The sequence below is a fragment of the Nycticebus coucang genome, chromosome 10 (genome assembly GCF_027406575.1).
Source record: "Nycticebus coucang isolate mNycCou1 chromosome 10, mNycCou1.pri, whole genome shotgun sequence".
In the NCBI taxonomy this organism is placed as follows: domain Eukaryota; kingdom Metazoa; phylum Chordata; class Mammalia; order Primates; family Lorisidae; genus Nycticebus; species Nycticebus coucang.
In genome coordinates, this window is record NC_069789.1 from 132256327 (window position 1) to 132278187 (window position 21861).

At 43.7% G+C, this 21861-nt stretch overlaps 2 protein-coding genes across 4 annotated transcripts in view; one reads left to right on the forward strand and one right to left on the reverse strand.

Moving 5' to 3' along the window:
- URI1 (URI1 prefoldin like chaperone) overlaps positions 1–21513 on the reverse strand; it is a 68506-nt gene extending 46993 nt beyond the window's left edge. The window contains exon 1 of one of the 2 annotated variants that reach the window (XM_053604027.1): positions 21105–21513. In XM_053604027.1, the coding sequence (XP_053460002.1) occupies positions 21105–21215 (111 nt within the window). In that variant the 5' untranslated portion in view covers positions 21216–21513. The remainder of the gene's footprint in view (positions 1–21104) is intronic. The other variant, XM_053604028.1, reaches the window with a different exon arrangement.
- Positions 7186–8554, forward strand: LOC128595421 (filaggrin-2-like). 2 transcript variants are annotated; one of them, XM_053604034.1, is made up of 5 exons: positions 7186–7329; positions 7410–7522; positions 7554–7846; positions 7878–8138; positions 8250–8554. In XM_053604034.1, exons 2-5 carry the CDS (start codon positions 7455–7457, stop codon positions 8264–8266), a joined length of 639 nt encoding a protein of 212 aa, XP_053460009.1. In that variant the 5' UTR covers positions 7186–7329; positions 7410–7454; the 3' UTR covers positions 8267–8554. The 2 variants fall into 2 exon arrangements, with proteins under 2 accessions (XP_053460009.1, XP_053460008.1); XM_053604033.1 differs by having other exon boundaries at positions 7554–7684; positions 7716–8138.
- Positions 21514–21861: the final 348 nt, after the last annotated feature.

Genomic DNA, 21861 nt, shown 5'->3' on the forward strand with positions numbered 1-21861 from the left:
CCTGTTCTGTGTGCCTAGCAGAAGAAACAGCCTGTAGCAGAACACACAGGGAGCCTTCAGCAGAGGACACACCTGCAGTGTCTTCAGAGACAACACCAGCACTGATCAAAACTTTGTAGAAAGCCAAGAAACACAATCCTATGAGCAAATATCAAAAGGAAGAGCAGAAAACAGAATCAAACCCACATGCAATCTAGATACTAGAATTAGTAACTAGAACGTTATAGTAACAATGATTGACACACTCAAGAAAATAGAGGAAGGATAGCAAATTTCACTAGAGAATTGAAATCTATACTAAAAAACCAACGGAAATTCTACAACTGAAATATCTAAATAACTCAGTAAATGGTGTTAAAGGAATTAAACATAGGAGAAATCGAAATTTTTGAACATGATAGGTCAATAGAAAATATCTAATTTAAAGTCCGAAGATTCAGAAATAAAAAACAGAAAATACATAAAGGACAAATAAGACACCTGTGAGATACAGTGTAACTGAAGATCCAGAAAGAGATTCAAGAGAAAATGTAACAAAAGCAATATGGAAAAGATCATTAATTCTGGATTTTCTAAAAAAGTTATCAAACAAGAGATTCAAGAAACTCCAAAAATCCCAAGCAAGAAAAATACAAAGAAAATTACATCAAGGTGCAAAATAGTTACAACGATGAAACCACCATCCACAAAAAAAGAGAAAACTTTCATGTGATTATAGAGGATTAAAAAAAAATCTTTTAAGAGAAAATTTTAGGTGCAGCTGGGGGGTGGAGGGGCGGGTGGGACACACAGCCTTCAAAGGAGGGACAGGAATCAGAGCTAGAGCTAACTTCAACACAAAAGTAACAGAAGTGGAAAGGTAATAGAATTACAGATTTTTAGTTATTTTTTCAGCACTTCTATAATTATGTACACAGCAAACAGATCCTCCAGCATGAAGAAAAAATAAAAACATTTTCAAAAGTAACAGAGAATTCTGTGCCAGCAGCAGACTTTCATCACTAAAAGAAACAGTATGGGTTTACTGAACAAGTAGACATTTTCTTATTAAATGTAATCTGAAAAAAATTATTAAATGACTAGATACTTATTAAGTAAATGTTATCTGTAAAAAAAAATGCTAAAGGAATTCTTCACAGTAATACAAATGCAAAAGGAATTAAAGAACAAGTATACAGATTAAAGAAAAGGGTGAAAGGCCAGGCCTAGTGGCTCTGCCTGTGATCCCAGCACTCTGGGAGGCCGAGGCGGGTGGATCCCTTGAGCTCACAAGTATGAGACCAGCCTGAGCCAGAGCAAGACCCCATCTCTAAAAAGTAGCCAGATTTTGTGGCAGGTGCCTATAGTTCCAGCTACTCAGGAGGCTGAGGCAGGAGGATCATTTGAGCATAAGGTTTTGAGGTTGCCGTGAACTATGATGCCACGGCACTCTACCCAGGGCAACAAAGTGAGACTCTGTCTCTCAAAAAGAAAAGAAAGAAAAAGAAGAAAGGGTGAAAGCAGTGTAAAGACAAATCAATGTTGACCACACTGAACAGTTAAATACAGTGTCTGGGGGTTCAAAAAGTGGAGAACTAAAGGCATGGAAGCAAGACACGGGTCTGTCATTTGCGTTTAGATTTTGATTTGACTTGGTGGGTATGGATCACAAACAAGCAAACAGGAGAAATAACGAGGAACATTTGATTAGCCTCAACCCAGGCAAAGAAAAAAAGGCACAGAAAAACATAAACGTAGGTCAATTAGAACTACATTCCACACTCATTACAATGGTTCTCATAAAAAACAAAAACACAAATACCAAATTGTAACCAATACATGTAGAGAAACTGGAATCCGTGTGAACAGCTACTGGGAATGTAAAGCAGTGTAACCACTGTGAAAAACAGGATGGCAGTTCCTTAAACATTAATCACCCAACTGCCATGTGATCCAGAAACTCCACCTCTGAGTATACCCAAAAAGATCTGTAAGCAGAGACTGAAGTATATACTTATTTGCACACCCTGTTCATAGTAACATTATCCGCAGCAGCCAAAAGGCAAAGTCAGCCCAAATTATCCACTGATACAGGAATATACAAAAATGCACAATACAATATCTAATACATTCCTTCCTAAAAAAGGAAATTCTAACACATGCTACAACACGGATGAACCCTGATGAACCCTGAAGACCTCATACTAAGTGAGACAAGCCAGTCACTAAAGGACAATTACTGTCTGATCCTATCAATGCACACACAAGGTATGTGAGTCATCAAATTCATAGGGACAGTAAGTAGAATGCTGGTTGCCAGGGAATGGGGGAGAGAGGAATAGGGAGTTACTGTTTAACAAGGTACAGAATTTCAATTTTCCAAAATTTAAAGAAAAAAATCCAGAACATTGGCTGGGCACAGTGGCTCACACCTATAATCCCAGCACTTGGGAGACCAAGGTGGATTAATTGCCTGAGCTCACAGGTTTGAGACCAGTCTTAGCCAGAGCGAGATCTCGTCTCTAAAAATAACCAGGCGTTGTGGCGGGCACCTGTAGTCCCAGCTACTTGGACGGCTGAGGCAAGAGATTGAGAGTGCTGTGAGCTATGATGTCACGGCACACTACCCAGAGAGAAGCTGCAATAACATTGCAATAAGCTATGATAACGCCACTTGACCTGGGTGACAAAGCAAGAAACACCTTTTTTCTTAAGAAAAAAGAAAAGATGTCCAGATACTAAATAACATATCTGCTTATCATAACATGCTGCTTATAAGACACACTTTGAACACATACAGATTGAAGTCATAAGAATTTTAAGGCCGGGTGTCACCTGTAGGTCAAAGGAGTAGGGTGCCGGCCCCATACGCCAGAGGTGACGGGTTCAAACCCAGCCCTGGCCAAAAACTGCAAAAAAAAGAAAAGAAAAGAATTTTAAGGCCATAAAAAAAGAAAAAATAATGTGACCATACTAATACCATCCAGAGAGCCTTAAAGGCTAGAAGTATTGCTAGAGATAAAAAACATTTGCTTGTTTGGGTTTGAGTTATAGCATATTTCTCTTTTCCTCTCTACTTGGTGGAGGTGGGATACTGTGTCCGATCAGGTTAGCAAAGAGCTGCTGGTCTCAAGGGAACCACCCAGTTGGGCACCCCAGAACGTGGCTTTTTTTTTTAAGGTTGTATCAAAGTACCCTACTAACACCCATATTGCTCTGTCTCCCTCTTTCTGTGCCTCTCTTCTTTTTGTCAATATTCCCTTTTACCCACCCCCTCTCCTTTCTCAATTTTCTTTTCTTTCTTTCTTTCTCTTTCTTTTATCCCTTCTTGCTCTTCAACCTTCTCATCCTTCTGGTCCTGTACCAAAAAGACTCATCGAAACCTTAGTCAACAGGCACAAGAACTTAAAGAGCAAGAGGAAGTGAAAGGAAAATTACGGTAAGCAAACAGATAAAAGAAATCACTCATGAGGAAGAATCAGCAGAAAACTCCAGGCAACATGAACAACCAGTCCAGAACAACCCCGCCAAGGGACCGTGAGGTAGCTACTGCAGAGGATTCCACCTATAAAGAAATGTTAGGAATGACAGAAAGGGAATTTAGAATACACATGATGAAAACAATGAAGGAAATGATGGAAACAATGAAGGAAACTGCTAATAAAGTGGAAATAACCAAAAGGAAGTCCAAAAACAGAATCAAATAAGAGATGAACGATATGAAGAATATAGAAAGGATATAGCAGAGCTGAAGGAACTGAAGCAGTCAATTAGGGAACTTAAAGATGCAATGGAAAGTATCAGCAACAGGTTAGACCATGCAGAAGAAAGAATTTCAGAGGTAGAAGACAAAGTTCTTGAGATAACTCAGATAGTAAGAGAGACAGAAAAGAAGAGAGAGAAAGCAGAACGTTCACCGTCAGAATTATGGGACTTTATGAAGCATTCCAACATACGAGTTATAGGAATCCCAGAAGGAGAAGAAGAATGCCCAGAGGAATGGAAGCCATACTAGAGAATATTATAAATGAAAATTTCCCAAATATCACCAAAGATTCTGACACACTGCTTTCAGAGGGATATTGGACCCCAGGTCGTCTCAACTCTAACCGAGCTTCTCCAAGACACATTGTGATGAACCTGTCCAAAGTCAAGACAAAAGAAAAGATTCTGCAAGCTGCCGAGAGTAAGCGTCAGTTGACCCAAAGGGGGAAATCCATCAGGGTGACTGCAAACTTCTCTAATGAAACTTTCCAAGCAAGAAGACAATGGTCATCTACCTTTAATCGACTTAAACAGAACAATTTCCAGCCCAGAATTCTGTATCTTGCTAAGCTAAGCTTAAAAATTGACAGAGAAATCAAATCATTTACAGATATACAAACATTGAGGAAATTCGCCACATCAAGACCAGTTCTACAGGAAATACTTCAACCTGTTCTACACAATGACCATCACAATGGATCAGCAAAGTAAGAACTCAGCAATTAAAGGACAGAACCTAGCTTCCATGCTGATACAAAAGATAAAACTAAGCAATGGACTCTCACCAAATAAGATGAATAGAATACTACCACACTTATCAATTATCTCAATAAATGTAAATGGCTTGAATTCCACACTGGAAAGACATAGATTGGCTGACTGGATTAAAAAACACAAGCCATCCATTTGCTGTCTGCAAGAAACACATCTGGCTTCAAAAGACAAATTAAAACTCCGAGTCAAGTTTTGAAAAACAATTTTTCAGGCAAATGGAATTCAGAAGAAAAGAGGAGTTGAGGGAGGGGGTGGAGCCTTGGTGTGTGCCACAACTTCTGGGGCAAGACATGATTGCAAGAGGGACTTTACCTAACAAATGCAATCAGTGTAACCTGGCTTATTGTACCCTCAATGAATCCCCAACAATAAAAAAAAAAAATTGTAAAATATTTTTAACTGATAATGAAAATGCATATAAAATGTGTGGAGTACCTAAGGCAATGATTAGAAAATAATTTAAGGCTCAAAATGCATATATTATAAAGAAAAAAAAAAAGGAAGCATCAATGACCTAAGCTTTCCTCTCAAAGGAAAAGGGTAGAAATCAGTGAAACAGAATGCACACTTACGCCGTTTCTTTAAAAAGGCTGATAAAATTGATAAATCTCTAAGATAAATCAAGGGAAATAAGCCCAAAATTACAAATTATAGAATTTAAAGAAGACATCACTACCAAACCTACAGATACTTTTTAAAACCTGTGGCTCAGTGAGTAGGGCGCTGACCCCATATACTGAGGGTGGCAGGTTCAAACCTTGGCCCCGGCCAAACAGCAACAACAACAACAAAAAAATAGCTGGGCATTGTGGCGGGCGCCTGTAAGTCCCAGCTACTGCGGAGGCTGAGGCAAGACAATCGCTTAAGCTCAGGAGCTGGAGGTTGCTGAGAGCTGTCATGCCACTGCACTCTATCAAGGGCAATAAACTGAGACTCTGTCTCTACAAAAAAAAAAAAAAGAGAATGTTGAGAACAACTCAAAAATGCCAGATTGAAAATTTAGATAGGATAGTTTCTTGAAAGTCGTATTTTCTAAACTGAAACAATTAGAAACAGAAAATCTGAATAGTCATTTAACAAAGAAATGGGATAGTATTTTAAAACTTCAATACAAAACACAGCTTTTAATAAATTTCTCCAAACATTTAAGTTAGAAAAACTACCAATATTATATAAAGTCTTTTTTAAAAATAAATTAAAATGGGAATTGTTTTACAAGGCCAGAATAACCCTGAAACAAAAACTTTACAAACAAAATACCATCAAATTTAATCTGGCAATATATAAAAAGGTAAACACACCATTAAGCAAGTTTACTCCAAGAATGCAATGATGTTTCAGTATTTTTAAAGAATCAAATTCACCATGCTCCTATCTCAAAAGCAAAGAAAAGGCATATTTTATACTTTCATAAAATTCAGCATCCATTAAAAATAAAATTAGCAAACTAGAAACAAGAGAAAATTTCCTTATGTTCATAAAGAGTAGCTACAAAAAGCCAACTGCAAAGATCATTTGTAATGGTGAAATATTTAAAGCTGCCACCTTCGGAGGGAAGTTCTGTCAGTACTTTTATTCGACGCTATATTTTAAGGTTCTAGCCATGCAATATGGCAAAAACAAAACAAAACAAAAAATATATAAAAGACCGTAAGAAGTGCAAAGAATAAAACTGATTATACGCAGGGGAATGCCTATATATAACTACACTCACACTATCAGAATACACAAACAATTAGGACTCAAGTAGATTTAAGAAATTAAACTATCAAAAGATTATGTGAATAATATCATAAGTGGCAAAATTACAGAAAATTAATGAACAGGTAAAAATTCAGATGAGAGTATAAAAGATATGAGACACAGTGACAATATCTAACATGTACTCAGAGTAGCAAAAGTAAAGGGACTGAGTTTGGTGAGATAATTAACGGTGGCTAGCGTAATGTCAGTGAAAAGCGGGAGGCAGAAACTAGTTGACAGAAGGCTGAGACATAAATTATCACTGTGCTATCTTTCCATTAAAATATTTGCCTCCAAGTCTTTAAGTTCCTCAAAGGCAAAAAGGATTCCCTGTGTACTGCGGGATCTAGGGCAATGTCAGGCATATAAGTCAATTTTGTTTTTTGTATTCTTCCCCCTAAGAAAAAGCACCCACTTACTTGCAATAAGTTTAATATGACACAATTCATAAAATTAAGTAAAAGGCTGAGAAACAATGGGCAAGTTTGTAAGTTAAACGGGATACTCTGGCTACACTATATTATAATCTTTCTTTTTTAAAAAAGAAGATTGTATTTTTAACAAAAATACATTTCGGAAATACTGTCAAAAAACACATTCTCTCGACATATAGAGGGGGAAGGGTAGCCAGAAATAAACCTAGAAAAACCCAAGTCAGACAATATGAGGGTCTCAAATCACATTTTAATGACCCTGCATTTTATCTGAAGTTCAATGGAAAACCACCAGAGGATTATAAGCAGGAGAGGGACAAAATGACATAATTCAATTTGTCATCCCTGGGCTACACGCCCACACAACGACACAGCCACAAGACAGGCCCACACAGCGGCAAGCCCACAGGAGGAGACAGCCACAGGGGACACGCCCACGAGGACACACCCACAGGGCGCAGGAGACAGCCACAGGGTGACACGCCCACATGAGACAGCCACAGGGGACACGCCCACGAGGACACACCCACAGGGCGCAGGAGACAGCCACAGGGTGACACGCCCACAGGAGGAGACAGCCACAGGGGACACGCCCACGAGGACACACCCACAGGGCGCAGGAGACAGCCACAGGGTGACACGCCCACGAGGACACACCCACAGGGCGCAGGAGACAGCCACAGGGGACACGCCCACAGGAGGAGACAGCCACAGGGGACACGCCCACATGAGGAGACAGCCACAGGGTGACACGCCCACATGAGGAGACAGCCACAGGGGACACGCCCACGAGGACACACCCACAGGGCGCAGGAGACAGCCACAGGGTGACACGCCCACATGAGGAGACAGCCACAGGGGACACGCCCACGAGGACACACCCACAGGGCGCAGGAGACAGCCACAGGGTGACACGCCCACAGGAGGAGACAGCCACAGGGGACACGCCCACGAGGACACACCCACAGGGCGCAGGAGACAGCCACAGGGTGACACGCCCACAGGAGGAGACAGCCACAGGGGACACGCCCACGAGGACACACCCACAGGGCGCAGGAGACAGCCACAGGGTGACACGCCCACAGGAGGAGACAGCCACAGGGGACACGCCCACGAGGACACACCCACAGGGCGCAGGAGACAGCCACAGGGTGACACGCCCACAGGAGGAGACAGCCACAGGGGACACGCCCACGAGGACACACCCACAGGGCGCAGGAGACAGCCACAGGGTGACACGCCCACAGGAGGAGACAGCCACAGGGGACACGCCCACGAGGACACACCCACAGGGCGCAGGAGACAGCCACAGGGGACACGCCCACGAGGACACACCCACAGGGCGCAGGAGACAGCCACAGGGTGACACGCCCACAGGAGGAGACAGCCACAGGGGACACGCCCACGAGGACACACCCACAGGGCGCAGGAGACAGCCACAGGGTGACACGCCCACGAGGACACACCCACAGGGCGCAGGAGACAGCCACAGGGGACACGCCCACAGGAGGAGACAGCCACAGGGGACACGCCCACAGGAGGAGACAGCCACAGGGGACACGCCCACATGAGGAGACAGCCACAGGGTGACACGCCCACATGAGGAGACAGCCACAGGGGACACGCCCACGAGGACACACCCACAGGGCGCAGGAGACAGCCACAGGGTGACACGCCCACAGGAGGAGACAGCCACAGGGGACACGCCCACGAGGACACACCCACAGGGCGCAGGAGACAGCCACAGGGTGACACGCCCACAGGAGGAGACAGCCACAGGGGACACGCCCACGAGGACACACCCACAGGGCGCAGGAGACAGCCACAGGGTGACACGCCCACATGAGACAGCCACAGGGCGGAGGAGACAGCCACAGGGCGACACGCCCACGAGGACACACCCACAGGGCGGAGGAGACAGCCACAGGGCGACACGCCCATGAGGACACACCCAATGGGTGGCATGCCCACTGAGGAGACAGCCACAGGGCAGCAGGTCCACGAGGACACACCCACTGGGCGGAGGAGACAGCCGCAGGGCGACAAACCCACATGAGGAGACAGCCGCAGGGCAACATGCCCACGACGACACACACACACACGGAGCAACCCGCCCACACGGCAGCACTGGCAACCACACAGCAGGATGAGTAGTCTATGAACCCTGCAGTGAGAAACAAGAGGCAAAATACAATGTGTTACCTTTTGCATAAAAAGGCAAGTAGGAGGAGATGAGGAGGACACAGGTAAGTACGTTTTCTTTCTTTTTTTTTTTTTTTTTTGTACAGACAGAGTCTCACTGTACCGCCCTCAGGTAGAGTGCTGTGGCGTCACACGGCTCTTAACTCCTGGGCTTACGCGTTTCTCTTGCCTCAGCCTCCCGAGTAGCTGGGACTACAGGCGCCCGCCACAACGCCTGGCTATTTTTTGGTTGCAGTTTGGCCGGGGCTGGGTTTGCACCCGCCACCCTCGGCATATGGGGCTGGCGCCCTACTCACTGAGCCACAGGCGCCACCCAGTACGTTTTCTTTTTAACGAAGATACAGAAAGGACAAGTCAGAACTCAATGAAAATGTTTACAAAAGGGGTAGTGGGAGCAGGGATGGGAATGAATCAGCTCAGTACAAATAACTTCTGACGCAGTTGTGATTTCGGACCATGTATCTGTTTCATGCATTCATAAAATAAAGTGAAAACATAAAAGCATATACTAAAATTCAGTACAAATAAAAACTGAATATCAAATCCAAGCTACAACTGCACAGAAAAAAATGACTTCAACTAACTTGGGGATCAGGACCCTAATTGTACCTCTCCAAGGAGTCAAATTCTGTGCTCACTTCAGGAGCACATGCACTAAAATCAAGGGGAGTGAATCTCTAAAAGCACAAGGAAATGCAAACAAAACGTGAGCTTTACTTCACAGGTGTATTACTGGCAGTGGTATTAATTTAGTAATTCTGAAGCTGTTTTGTGTAAGCTGCGGAACAGAGTGAAGGAATAAATACAGACGCTGATAGCCAAAGTTCTCACTATGAAAGGAAAGAGACTGAAGCACAGGTTGGGGAAGCTTAGGAAGAACCCTATGGTAAGGGTTCCACTAAACCCAAGTTTAGCTTCTCAGTTCCTTTCTTGAATAGTTTTTTTTTTTTTAATTAATTTATTTATTTTTTAGAGACATTGTCTCACTGTGTCACCCTTGGTAGAGTGCTGTGGCATCACAGCTCACAGCAACCTCCAGCTCTTGGGCTTAGGTGATTCTCTTTTCTCAGCCTCCCCAGTAGCTGGTCTTTTGGATATACACCTGGTGGAGGAATAGCAGGATCAAACAGCAGGTCTACTTTTAGATCCCCAAGTATTCTCCATATTCTTTCCAACCAACAGAATTTTCTAACAGAATCTTCAACAGCAGCACCATCCAGTGCAACAGCCAAACACCAAATGCAGCTAATGAGCAACTGAGAAAATCAACTTTTATTTTACTTAATTTTAATTTCAAACACAACACTGGATGGCGGGGGGACACCCTAAGGTGATGGTGACAATGACAGTATGAACAGAATTTCAGACTATAAATCTTCAGATAACAATATCCTAGACGAATTTTCTCAAACCCAACAATCAATGAGCAATATACAAAAATTAACTCACAATTGATCAATGACCTAAATATAAGAGCTAAAAAGTGCAAGTTTTACCACAGGCAGTAAAACTCTCAGAAGAAAACACAGGTGTTCATCTTCCTGACCTTGGACTTGGCAACGAATTCCTAGCTATGACACCAAAAACACAAGCAACACAAGAAAAAAAAAAATCGCACTTCGTCAAAATTTAAATTTTTATGCATCAAAGGACATTATCAAGGAAATAAAAGATAAAACTATGGAATGGGAGCGAGTATTTGCCAATCATGTATCTGGTAAGAGTTTACTAGATGAAGTTTTGGAAATAATGCTGACGTCTGCATAACAGTGAAGGGGAGGAGGACAAGGAGGAAGGGGGGAGAAAGGGGAGGAGAATGGGGAGAAGGAAGAGGAGGAGGAAAGGGAAGAAGATGAGGAAGGGGGGAGGGAGGGGAGGGGGTGGAGCATTGGTGTGCTCTCACCTAACAAGCATAATGTAAGGATACATGGCCCATCTCCCAGGAGAAGAGCACAACCCACAATTTGGACTCTACCTAACAAACACAAACAATGTAATCTATCATCTGTATCTTCACATTAATATAAAATTTAAAAAAAAATTGAGTACAGGTATCTTTAAAATAAAAAAAAGAATGCAGTGAGGCCAAGAGCAGTGGCTCACGCCTGTAATTCCACCACTCTGGGAGGCTGAGGCAGGTAGATTGCTTGAGCTCACAAGTTCAAGACCATCCTTCCCAAAAGAGAGACCCCGTCTCTACTAAAAATAGAAAAACTGAGGCAAGAGGATCCCTTGAGCCCAAGAGTTTGAGGTTGCTATGAGCCATAATGCCATGGGACTCTACACAGGGCAACAGCTTGAGACTCTGTCTAAGGAAAGGAAACAATGAATGTAGTGAAAGGGAGCACTTATCCACTGTGTTGGAGAGAACGTGCACATAAACCAGTACAGCCACCAGGGGAAGCAGTCCCGAGACTCCCCCAGCAACCCACTGCTGAGCACCCACCCAGAGGAAACACAGGGCCTAGAACAGTGATGACCCAGGAGCACGTCTTGGTTGCTGTGCATTTCTCATCAAAATGAACCAGGGCTCTTTGAAAAACTCAGTCAATTTCAGGACTAAGGTAAGGAAACTACATGGTAAGCCTGAGACAGCCTGTCCCTGAAAGCAGGGTAAGAAGGATCGGAGAATGGTAGAACATGCAAAACAAAGCTCAGCCAGACGGAGGGGCTCCCGCTGCCAAAACTAGGATTTGAGTGTGAAAAGGAATGATGACAGGAATGCCATCACTCTCAACTGTTAAAAAATGAGGTTACAGTTAAGGCCAAGAGAGGTGGCTCATGCCTATAATCCTAGCACTCTGGGAGGCCAAGGCAGGGAGATCGCCTGAGCTCACAGGTTCCAGAACAGCCTGAGCCAGAATGAGACCCCATCTCTAAAAATAGCCCGGTGTTGTGGTGGGCGCCTATAGTCCCAGCTACTTGAGAGGCTGAGGCAAGAGAATTGCTGGAACCCAGAGTTAGAGGTTGCTGGGAGCTATGATGCCACGGCACTCTACCAAGGGCCACAAAGTAAGACTCTTGTCTCCAAAAATAAATAAATAAAAATAAAAAATTTAAAAATTAAAAAAAAAAAAAAATGAGGCTATAGTTAAACGATACCCAAAAGAGGGTAAAGGGACAGCTAGGGCTCCTCCTTACAGAAATAATAATTAGAAAATCACTAATTTGCAAACACCAATGTAATAAATGATTTAGGCAGGAATCACACGAAAGGCTTTTAGGGACAGGATATTCACACTGTCTTCAAGTATTAGTTATTCCTTACACAGAGAAAAGGACCTTTGCGATGGAGACGGATACCCCCTAGTGATGAGAACACTAATAATGGAATAAAGAGACACCCCTGTCTCCTAACTTTGTGCAAAGGAAAGAGGAACATGGTCCTCATCTACACAGTGTTCTTTCTCTCCGTTTTTTTTTTTTTTTTTTTTTGGTAACCTTTGAAAAGATTCATTGTTCACTTTTGAGAACACAAGACTGTGAGGTCGGGGCAGGTCTGGCCTGAAGCCTACTCCTGGCTGCAGCATTTCAGAACCCCACATATGCCAAGGGGAGGACATCACCATATCTTTCCATGTAAAAAAGAAGGCAATTTCCGGGGCAGCACCTGTGGAGCACCGGCCCCATATGGCCCCATATGCCGGAGGTAGCAGGTTGAAACCCACCCCCGACCAAAAACTGCAAAAAAAGAAAAAAAAAAGGCAATTCCTAAGAAGTAGGACACGCCAGGCTCCAGCAGAGGGTCTCACAGCCATGCTGCCCAGGCTCAGCTCAAGAGCTCTTCCCACAATAGCCTGAGTACCAGGGAGTACAGGTACATGCCACCACACCTGGTGATCCATGCAGTATTCTCTTGAAAAAATATTTCACTTTGTTTCTTCATGATTATATTCATTAGACATTAGACAGAAAACCGACCTGAACTCTCAAAAAGGCCAATAACATAAAGACAAAAGGTGTCAGGAGGATTATTTTAAATAAAAGAAGACAAAGACAAATGCCATGGTGATCTCTGACTGGACCTTGGATTGAAAAAAAGTTATAAAGAACCTTTTAGAAAAACTGAGGAAATCTGAACATGTTAGCTGTCTCTGTTTATTTCTTTGTTATAAAAAAAGATACTATGTTGGCTCTGCGCCTGTGGCTCAAGCGGCTAAGGTGCCAGCCACATACACCTGAGCTGGTGGGTTTAAATCCAGCCGGGCCCAAACAACAATGACGGCTGCAACCAAAAAACAGCCAGGCGTTGTGGTGGGCACCTGTAGTCCCAGCTACTTAGGAGGCGGAGACAGGAGACTCGCTTGAGCCCAGGAGTTGGAGGTTGCTGTGAGCTGTGATGCCATGGCACTCTACCCAGGGCAACAGCTTGAGGCTCTGTCTCAAAAAAAAAGATACTATGTTATGTAGGCAAATGACCTTGCTCTAAATGGTATGTGCTTAAGAATTAGGGATGTGATGATGTCTGCTATTTACTCTCAAATGTGACTGGGCAGGAAAATAGGAATATACAGAAAGAAAAAGCAAATGAGACAAAATATTAACCAATGACTGTAAACAAAAAGTGTTTATCACACCACTCTTTCAGCTTTTCTACAGCGTTATGATTTTTCAAAACAAACAGCTTTAGTTCAAGAAGAGGAAACTGCCTATCACAAGACTAAAAAGATTGGGACTCACTGTTCAGTAAGTAAGTATCACTGATATTTAACAACTTCCAAAAGACTAAGACTAACGTGCCAACAACCACAACAAAATGTAATTTATAAGTAATGAATTATGAAAACTCACCTATTTACAAAATGAAATGTATCTTTGACTACACAAACATATTCTGCAACACTGCCTTCTTAAAAATAAAAATAACTTTAACAATAGAGAAGAACTGACATTCAGAACCTAAAATTACTCAATTTTTAAAAAGCATTTTCTAAAATTCAACACCCATTCATAAAAGCTCTTAGCAAACTAAGAATATATAGAAATTTTCGTAATCTGATAAAGTGTAAATACATCTGGGAGATGGACACACAACTTTGACTCAAACTGCACAAAAGCAAATCATGTAACCAAAACAAATGTATCCTCATAATATTCTGAAATGTTTTTGAAGTATAAATACAAATAAAGTAAGTATCATACTAAATGAATTTTTAAAGTTTACCCTGACGTCCATTATCACCACTTGCACTAGCCAGGACAAAAGGCAGGAAAAAAACAGCAGGAGGACTGGAAAGGATAAAATACGGAAACCTTGAGGAACCGCAAGGAGCCAACTAAACTTAAATCACGAGGCACCAAGCTATAAAGCCATGATGATTAAGACAGCATAGGTGTGCTTCAAGAAGAGACCAGCCAATGGAAGTGTCAAGAAATGGACCCACAAATACAGTCGCCTGATACAAGACAAAGATGCCAACACGATGGAGACAGGACCATCCTTCCAAATAACTGATGCAGGGGTGACCAGATATCCACATAGTAAACCAAATCCAGGTAGAATATAGATCTCAACATGAAAAGCAAAGCAGGTTCAGCACCTGTAGCTCAGCGACTAGGGAGCCAGCCACATGTACTGGAGCTGGTGGGTTCAAATCCAGCCTGAGCCTGCCAAACAATGACAACTACAACCAAAATATAGCCGGGTGTTGTGGCAGGCACCTGTAATCCCAGCTACTTGGGAGGCTAAGGCAAGAGAATCACTTAAGCCCAAGAGTCTGAAGTTGCTGTGAGCTGTGATGCTACAGGACTCTACCAAGGGCAACACAGTAAGACTCTGTCTCAAAAAAGAGAAAAGAAAAGCAATAAAGCTTTTTAGAAGAAAAGCGGACACGTGATCATTTCAGTCTCAAAACATTCCAATGGTGTCCCATCTGACAGAATAAGAACCGAGATCTCATCAGGATCGGCTACTGCTTCCAATGGCGTCCCATCTCACAGAATAAGAACCGAGATCTCATCAGGATCTGCTACTGCTTCCAATGGCGTCCCATCTCACAGAATGAGAACCGAGATCTCATCAGGATCGGCTACTGCTTCCAATGGTGTCCCATCTCACAGAATAAGAACCGAGATCTCATCAGGATCTGCTACTGCTTCCAATGGTGTCCCATCTCACAGAATAAGAACCAAGATCTCATCAGGATCTGCTACTGCTTCCAATGGTGTCCCATCTCACAGAATAAGAACAGAGATCTCATCAGGATCTGCTACTGCTTCCAATGGTGTCCCATCTCACAGAATAAGAACCGAGATCTCATCAGGATCTGCTACTGCTTCCAATGGTGTCCCATCTCACAGAATAAGAACCGAGATCTCATCAGGATCTGCTACTGCTTCCAATGGTGTCCCATCTCACAGAATAAGAACCAAGATCTCATCAGGATCTGCTACTGCTTCCAATGGTGTCCCATCTCACAGAATAAGAACCGAGATCTCATCAGGATCTGCTACTGCTTCCAATGGTGTCCCATCTCACAGAATAAGAACCGAGATCTCATCAGGATCTGCTACTGCTTCCAATGGTGTCCCATCTCACAGAATGAGAACGGAGATCTCATCAGGATCTGCTACTGCTTCCAATGGCGTCCCATCTCACAGAATGAGAACGGAGATCTCATCAGGATCGGCTACTGCTTCCAATGGCGTCCCATCTCACAGAATGAGAACCGAGATCTCATCAGGATCGGCTACTGCTTCCAATGGCGCCCCATCTCACAGAATGAGAACCGAGATCTCATCAGGATCGGCTACTGCTTCCAATGGCGCCCCATCTCACAGAATGAGAACCGAGATCTCATCAGGATCGGCTACTGCTTCCAATGGCGTCCCATCTCACAGAATGAGAACCGAGATCTCATCAGGATCGGCTACTGCTTCCAATGGCGTCCCATCTCACAGAATGAGAACCGAGATCTCATCAGGATCGGCTACTGCTTCCAATGGCGTCCCATCTCACAGAATGAGAACCGAGATCTCATCAGGATCTGCTACTGCTTCCAATGGCGTCCCATCTCACAGAATGAGAACCGAGATCTCATCAGGATCTGCTACTGCTTCCAATGGCGTCCCATCTCACAGAATGAGAACCGAGATCTCATCAGGATCTGCTACTGCTTCCAATGGCGTCCCATCTCACAGAATAAGAACCGAGATCTCATCAGGATCTGCTACTGCTTCCAATGGTGTCCCATCTCACAGAATAAGAACCGAGATCTCATCAGGATCTGCTACTGCTTCCAATGGTGTCCCATCTCACAGAATAAGAACCGAGATCTCATCAGGATCTGCTACTGCTTCCAATGGTGTCCCATCTCACAGAATAAGAACCGAGATCTCATCAGGATCTGCTACTGCTTCCAATGGCGTCCCATCCCACAGAATAAGAACCGAGATCTCATCAGGATCTGCTACTGCTTCCAATGGTGTCCCATCTCACAGAATAAGAACCGAGATCTCATCAGGATCTGCTGTGCTCTCACCTTGACTCACTCTTACCTGTTGCCCTGACTAGAGAGCTCTTTTCCAAAAATATACTGCATATATCCAAACAGCTCACTCTCCACTTACTTTTTGGTTTCTGCTCAAATGAAAATGGACAGGCATTCCTGCCCTGCTTACAGAAGAGGCCTTTCCTCCACTCAGATCCTCCCATTCTCTGCACCTCCCTCACCCAGCCTTGTTTCTCTACCTATCACAAACCCACCCACCCACCCCCATTCATTTTAACTGTGCCAACTGCATGTCCTCACCACTGGTGCACCCGCAGTGACAGTAAGGACTTTCTGTATTTTGCTCATTACTGCTCGCTCAGAGAACGTATCTGGCACTAGGAGATACCCAATAAACATTCGTTAACTAAATTATGTGATTTGGATACAGGCCCAAGAGACTAGCTTGTCAAATGCTACATGGTGGACAGTTCCTTAAACTATCTGCAATTTAGTTTATCATAAGAAATATGAAAACCCTTCATTAACGTAAATTAACTGTTCTGCTTCATGAGAAACTTAAAACATTTACTCTTACTGCATTTAATTCCCTAAAGTTCTATAACAGGAAAGTATAAGCTATTCCAAAATTCCAAGTGAGAATTATGTGAGGCACTCAATAATAAATAAATAAATAATCTCTATGAATTTCTAATCTCACCATCTCCTGCAAATAAGCCTACAAAAATACTACCATATATATCACTTTTTAAAATATTACAATAAAATCTCAGTAATTTTGGTATTAAAAGATAATTGCATATGGAAATATAAAATACAAATATCCCAGAAATGTTACCTTAACCAAGAAACCAAAATTTCAACATAATACAATTCTAGCATAGAACTAGATTTAACAAAAATCTGTCCAAGGAAACCTCACTGGGCAGCCCAAGACACTCCACGGCAGCCCCAGATCACAGATTGTATGGCACAGGTCACAGGGAAGGGAGGGACACTCAACCGGCAGAGATCTCACAGACCATCAAAGCTTGAACCAAAGGTCTTCATTGGTGAGGGAGGGATGCTGCACAGCAACACCAAGGAGGAGAGAAAGAAAAGTGAAATTTTTCAGTGGGTAATTGGGACATGGAGATGAAATAAGTTTTGCGGCTGGGAGGCAACTCCCTGTTATTTAGAGGGCAACTTCCTGTGCTTAGGGAGGAGCTGTAACTTTGTAGGAAGTAGGAAGGGGCTTTCTGGGGGAGGGGCTTTCTCTGGGGCAATTTCCTAACACACAGTCTAGGCAGGCACCTAAGGGGCTTATATTTTCAAACCTAATATTTCACTGCTGTTAGTAAAAACAGATTTAGTTAAAAGAAAAAAAAAATTATAAGTTTCCCTCCTCTCCCTATGTCTTTTGACAGAGTTAAGATTAAACAACCCTCTGAGGGAAAGGAGGATATCAAATGGAAGGTGATTGTTCTCACTAAATTGTATCTATCAGCTCTAAAGTAACCAATAAGTAAATCTGATATTCAAACCAGCCATTTTTCAGGCTCAGAAAGTGTTTAGTAATGAAAATACAACATCCCAGTTTTCATTAAAATCAATTAAAATAAGCTTTATCAATAGCCTTTATGGAAAAAACTAAAATCCCATCACATCCTATTTCACAAATTTTAGATAAAATAAGAAATGAAATCGTGCATTTTTAAAACAGTGATGTGTCTCCCTATATAGTGTGAATATTCACTACATACACACAAACATAACTGGAACTATACTATACACACTTGTCCTACGGTTTTTAATGCCTACATAATTGCATGCGCAAAGCTGCAGTAAACTTTTCTACTTGTCTTTCTGCTAAAACAGAAAAGGAATAAACCAAAGTTTAAGCTCAAAAAAGTTTTTCTGAAAATGTTTCAGCCCTGATTCTGTAAGTGAAAGTGAAAGCAATGTTAAAATAGTTGCTTCTGTCCATTAACTACAGATGTCACTCATGGGGACTGTGGCTCCTTCATGCCCCTTGTCTGTCCTCTCTCTCAGGTCTGTCCTTTTTATTCAGTGCTCCAGAAGACAAACAACAACAACAACAAGATGACACAGAGGGACCAAGGTAAAACTTGTCATACTTGATAGCCAAAATTTTTAAAAAGAGGTGGCAGGGGGAGGGAAAGGGATGGGTGTGGTTCCACTTAGAGGGCACAATGCAGGGTGCGTGGCACAAATATAAGAGGGACTCCACCTAACAAATGCTAGGAAAACGCTTAACCTAATTCTTTGAACCCTCAAATTAACCTGAAACAATAATAAAAATAAATGAAAAAACAAAACAAAACAAAACTGGTAAGCCATATTTAAACCACATTATCTACCAGCCCCTCTCAACCAAGGTTCCCAGAGAAAACTATGCCCTGAACCTATGTTAAGGAATTAATTTATCTCTCTGAAGATACAGCCAACTAGCTGCAGACCATTGCAGGGAAAACTGAGAAAACGGTCATTAAAAATAATTTTCTTTAAGGTTTAATTCTCTCTCATGGAACTCAGATAAGGAAAAGCCAAGAGCTTAAAGACATGTTTGATCCAACCTAGCTAAAGGGATAGTAGGTGTCACAAAAATACAAAGCTACTGTGTGTTTTTGGTATTTTGTATTTTTGTGGCCCCTACTCCTACTATCCCCTCCCTTCTACCTGCAGACCATCACCAGGCTTCCCCTGTACTGGAGTTCACTGCATTCCTACAATTGGGTAGGCTTTAAGGTCTAAATAAACTTCCCACAAAAATTTTTAATCGGCTGTTTACTATATAGAGTTTTCCCATACTAAACTACAATTAAAGTATACCTAAATAGCCAGATTATTCTGCGGCCTTATGGGTCTTCTAACCACTGAAGCAGATCATTCTATTAAATAAATACAATCTATTCAACTGTGGGATTTTATCATGAATTGGGGAATAATTTTAAATAACGAAGACTGATATGACAAGCTTATTTCATGTGACAAATTAACACAACACAGGACAGCACCTGTGACTCAAAGGGGTAGGGCACCGGCCCCATATGCCGGAGGGGGCAGGTTCAAAACCAGTCCAGGCCAAAAACTGCAAAAAAAAAAAAAAAAAACCACAGAAAAAATAATTGGGCAATACAGTCAATATCTGCTGAAAACATTCAGTTTCCCATAGGACTGTTACATGAACTCAACACCTTATCAGAAAGCTGTTCAGAGCACCCCAAAAGTATCCCTTGTACTTCAGCAGCACTAACATCAGAATAAAATCACGGATCTTCCTTTTTAACAGGCCAAATGGGAGAAAACGTATCAAGTCAGTATTATGCACACACTGCATACCACCCAGGAGGTAAGCTTAACCCAGCACAGATTAAAGAGAATGGAAACACCATTCCCTGGGGTCTGTTTCACATGTTCTAAAAGAACAAAAACCGTGTTGCCAAAAGCAAGGTTTCATAAAGAAATTTATTTCTTCTTTTTCTATTTTTCTCTTAAAAAAATTTAAGATCCACTATTGTCTTAGAATTTAAATATATCAAACTAGTTGTTTAAACCCTTACTGTGGAAAAAAAAAGGGGGGGGGGCACCAAGTTTAAAACCCAACAGTTGTAGGTGGTATTAAGAAGGAAAATGGCTGAGAAAAAGAAACCCAATGCCCAAAATAATTTGAACCAACCAGAACAAAGTAGGAAAGATTCCTACAGTTCATCCCACAGGTGGTTACCAAGCAAACCAAGACTTTTTAGGTCTATGAAAATCCACATCTAGTTGAACTGAGTACATTTGTAGCCATTTTAATACAGGAATGGTCAGTCGAAAAAGTCAGGGGTTCTCAAACTATTTATAGTTCTGAAGCAACTTCCTAACTCCTTAGTCCATGATACTCTCTTGAATAGGGCATAAGATATTTTAAGTAAGTTAAATATTACTTTTCAAAGTAAGAATTTCAAGATACTTCAAGAGATAGGACCAATCTGAAAAACCACAGAATGCACGGGGGCGGGGGGGAATCTCAAATTTAACAATAAAACTACAGTATTTCTATATTGGAGTATACTTTTTTACATACAATCCCATTAAGAAGTGCGAAACTTTCTCCCCCTCTTCAATGGTACTTTAAAATTCATTATACGATTTAAATTAAAATTTTAAAAAATAGCATTCTATTTTGATAAATACTAAATAATCAAAGCTGAGACCGAGGCACATGGTTACAAATGTCGTAAAACTTTTAAGTCCAATCGATAAAGAGCAACAAAAAGTATACATTTTAAGCAACCTTTAGATCATAACCAGGTTTAAAAAAAATTGAAGGTGAAGCCTTCCACCTACAGCGTGCTTCCCCCACCCCCGCCCAGGTCAAAATTCCCACGCACTCAAGTAAGCACTGAGTTTAGAAAATCACTTTTACCGACAAGTTAAAACAGGCTGTCACATCCCGCTTCCCCGTCCCTCCCCTCCGCTCCAAGGTCAAAGGGCTCCAGACAAAAGACAACAAAAGCACGTGACGAAAAGTTTCTCCCAACACTTTCTCTCCGCGGACCCCGAGCCTGCGCTCCGCCCAGCGCAGGGTCGGGAGGGAACCGGGCTCGGGGCCGAGGGGCTGCGCCCCAAAACAGCCAGCAGGGGCTCGGCGGGACGAGTCGGCCGCAGTCTGCGGAACGCGGAGCCGAGGGCGAGCGGGGAGCGGGCGCCTCCCGAGACCACCGCCGCGGGCGGAAGCGCGGGCCCGGGCCGGAGCGCGGCCTGTTACCTTTTCCTGCTCCTCGCGGAGCCGCCCCACCTCCCGGGCGCGCAGGGGCGCCGCGGCCGCAGCCGAGGCCGAGGCCGAGGCGTGGAGCTCGGGGTCCGACAGGGCCTCCATGGCGCGCTGAGGGCGCCGCGGACCTCAGCGGGGCGAACGAGTCCTGAACAAATGTTTATGGAGGCGGCGCGGCCGGCGGCTGCCCGGTGCCCGCGTGCTCGCCCTCATGCACCGCGCGCCCCGCGCCGAGGAGGCTGCGCCCGCCCGCACCGCCGCCGCAGGGGCCGCTACTCGCGTCCGGGCTGCCCGCGGCCGCATCTCACACGCGCATGCCGCCCGCCACCGCCGCCGCCGCGGGGCTCGGAGAAGCAGGCCAGCCGCAGAGAGCGGGAGGCGACTCTCAGGTGGCCGGGCCCAGCTGAGCTTCCCGAGGAGGCCGCACCATCCCCGCAGGCCCCGCCCCTCGCCCCGCCTCGCGCGGCACGTCGGGAAGCGCGTGCGCACAGACGCGCTGGGACAGGCCCCACCGCAGCTCCGCCCCCCGGGGCAGAAGGGGCGGAGCCTCGCGGCCGGGGCTGGCTTGTGTTATCCATTAGCTGTTTGCAGCCCTCTGGAAGCTTCCATTCCAGAGAATATGCGCGCCCAGCGATCCCTGGGTGAGATAAGCAGTGTGGTAGCCTTGTGTGCCCCATCTTCCTCCCAGGCTTCTGGCGCTACATCAGATAGTGGGAGCTTAATTCACGCCCTGAGACTATTTCATAAGCAC

Excerpts from the sequence above, each read along its gene's own strand:
- LOC128595421 (XM_053604034.1), top strand. The coding sequence starts at position 7,455 with ATGAGGAGACAGCCACAGGGGACACGCCCACGAGGACACACCCACAGG. Across the intron at positions 7,523-7,553 it reads GCGCAGGAGACAGCCACAGG|GGGACACGCCCACGAGGACA; the intron begins GTGACACGCCCA and ends AGACAGCCACAG. Across the intron at positions 7,847-7,877 it reads GCGCAGGAGACAGCCACAGG|GGGACACGCCCACGAGGACA; the intron begins GTGACACGCCCA and ends AGACAGCCACAG.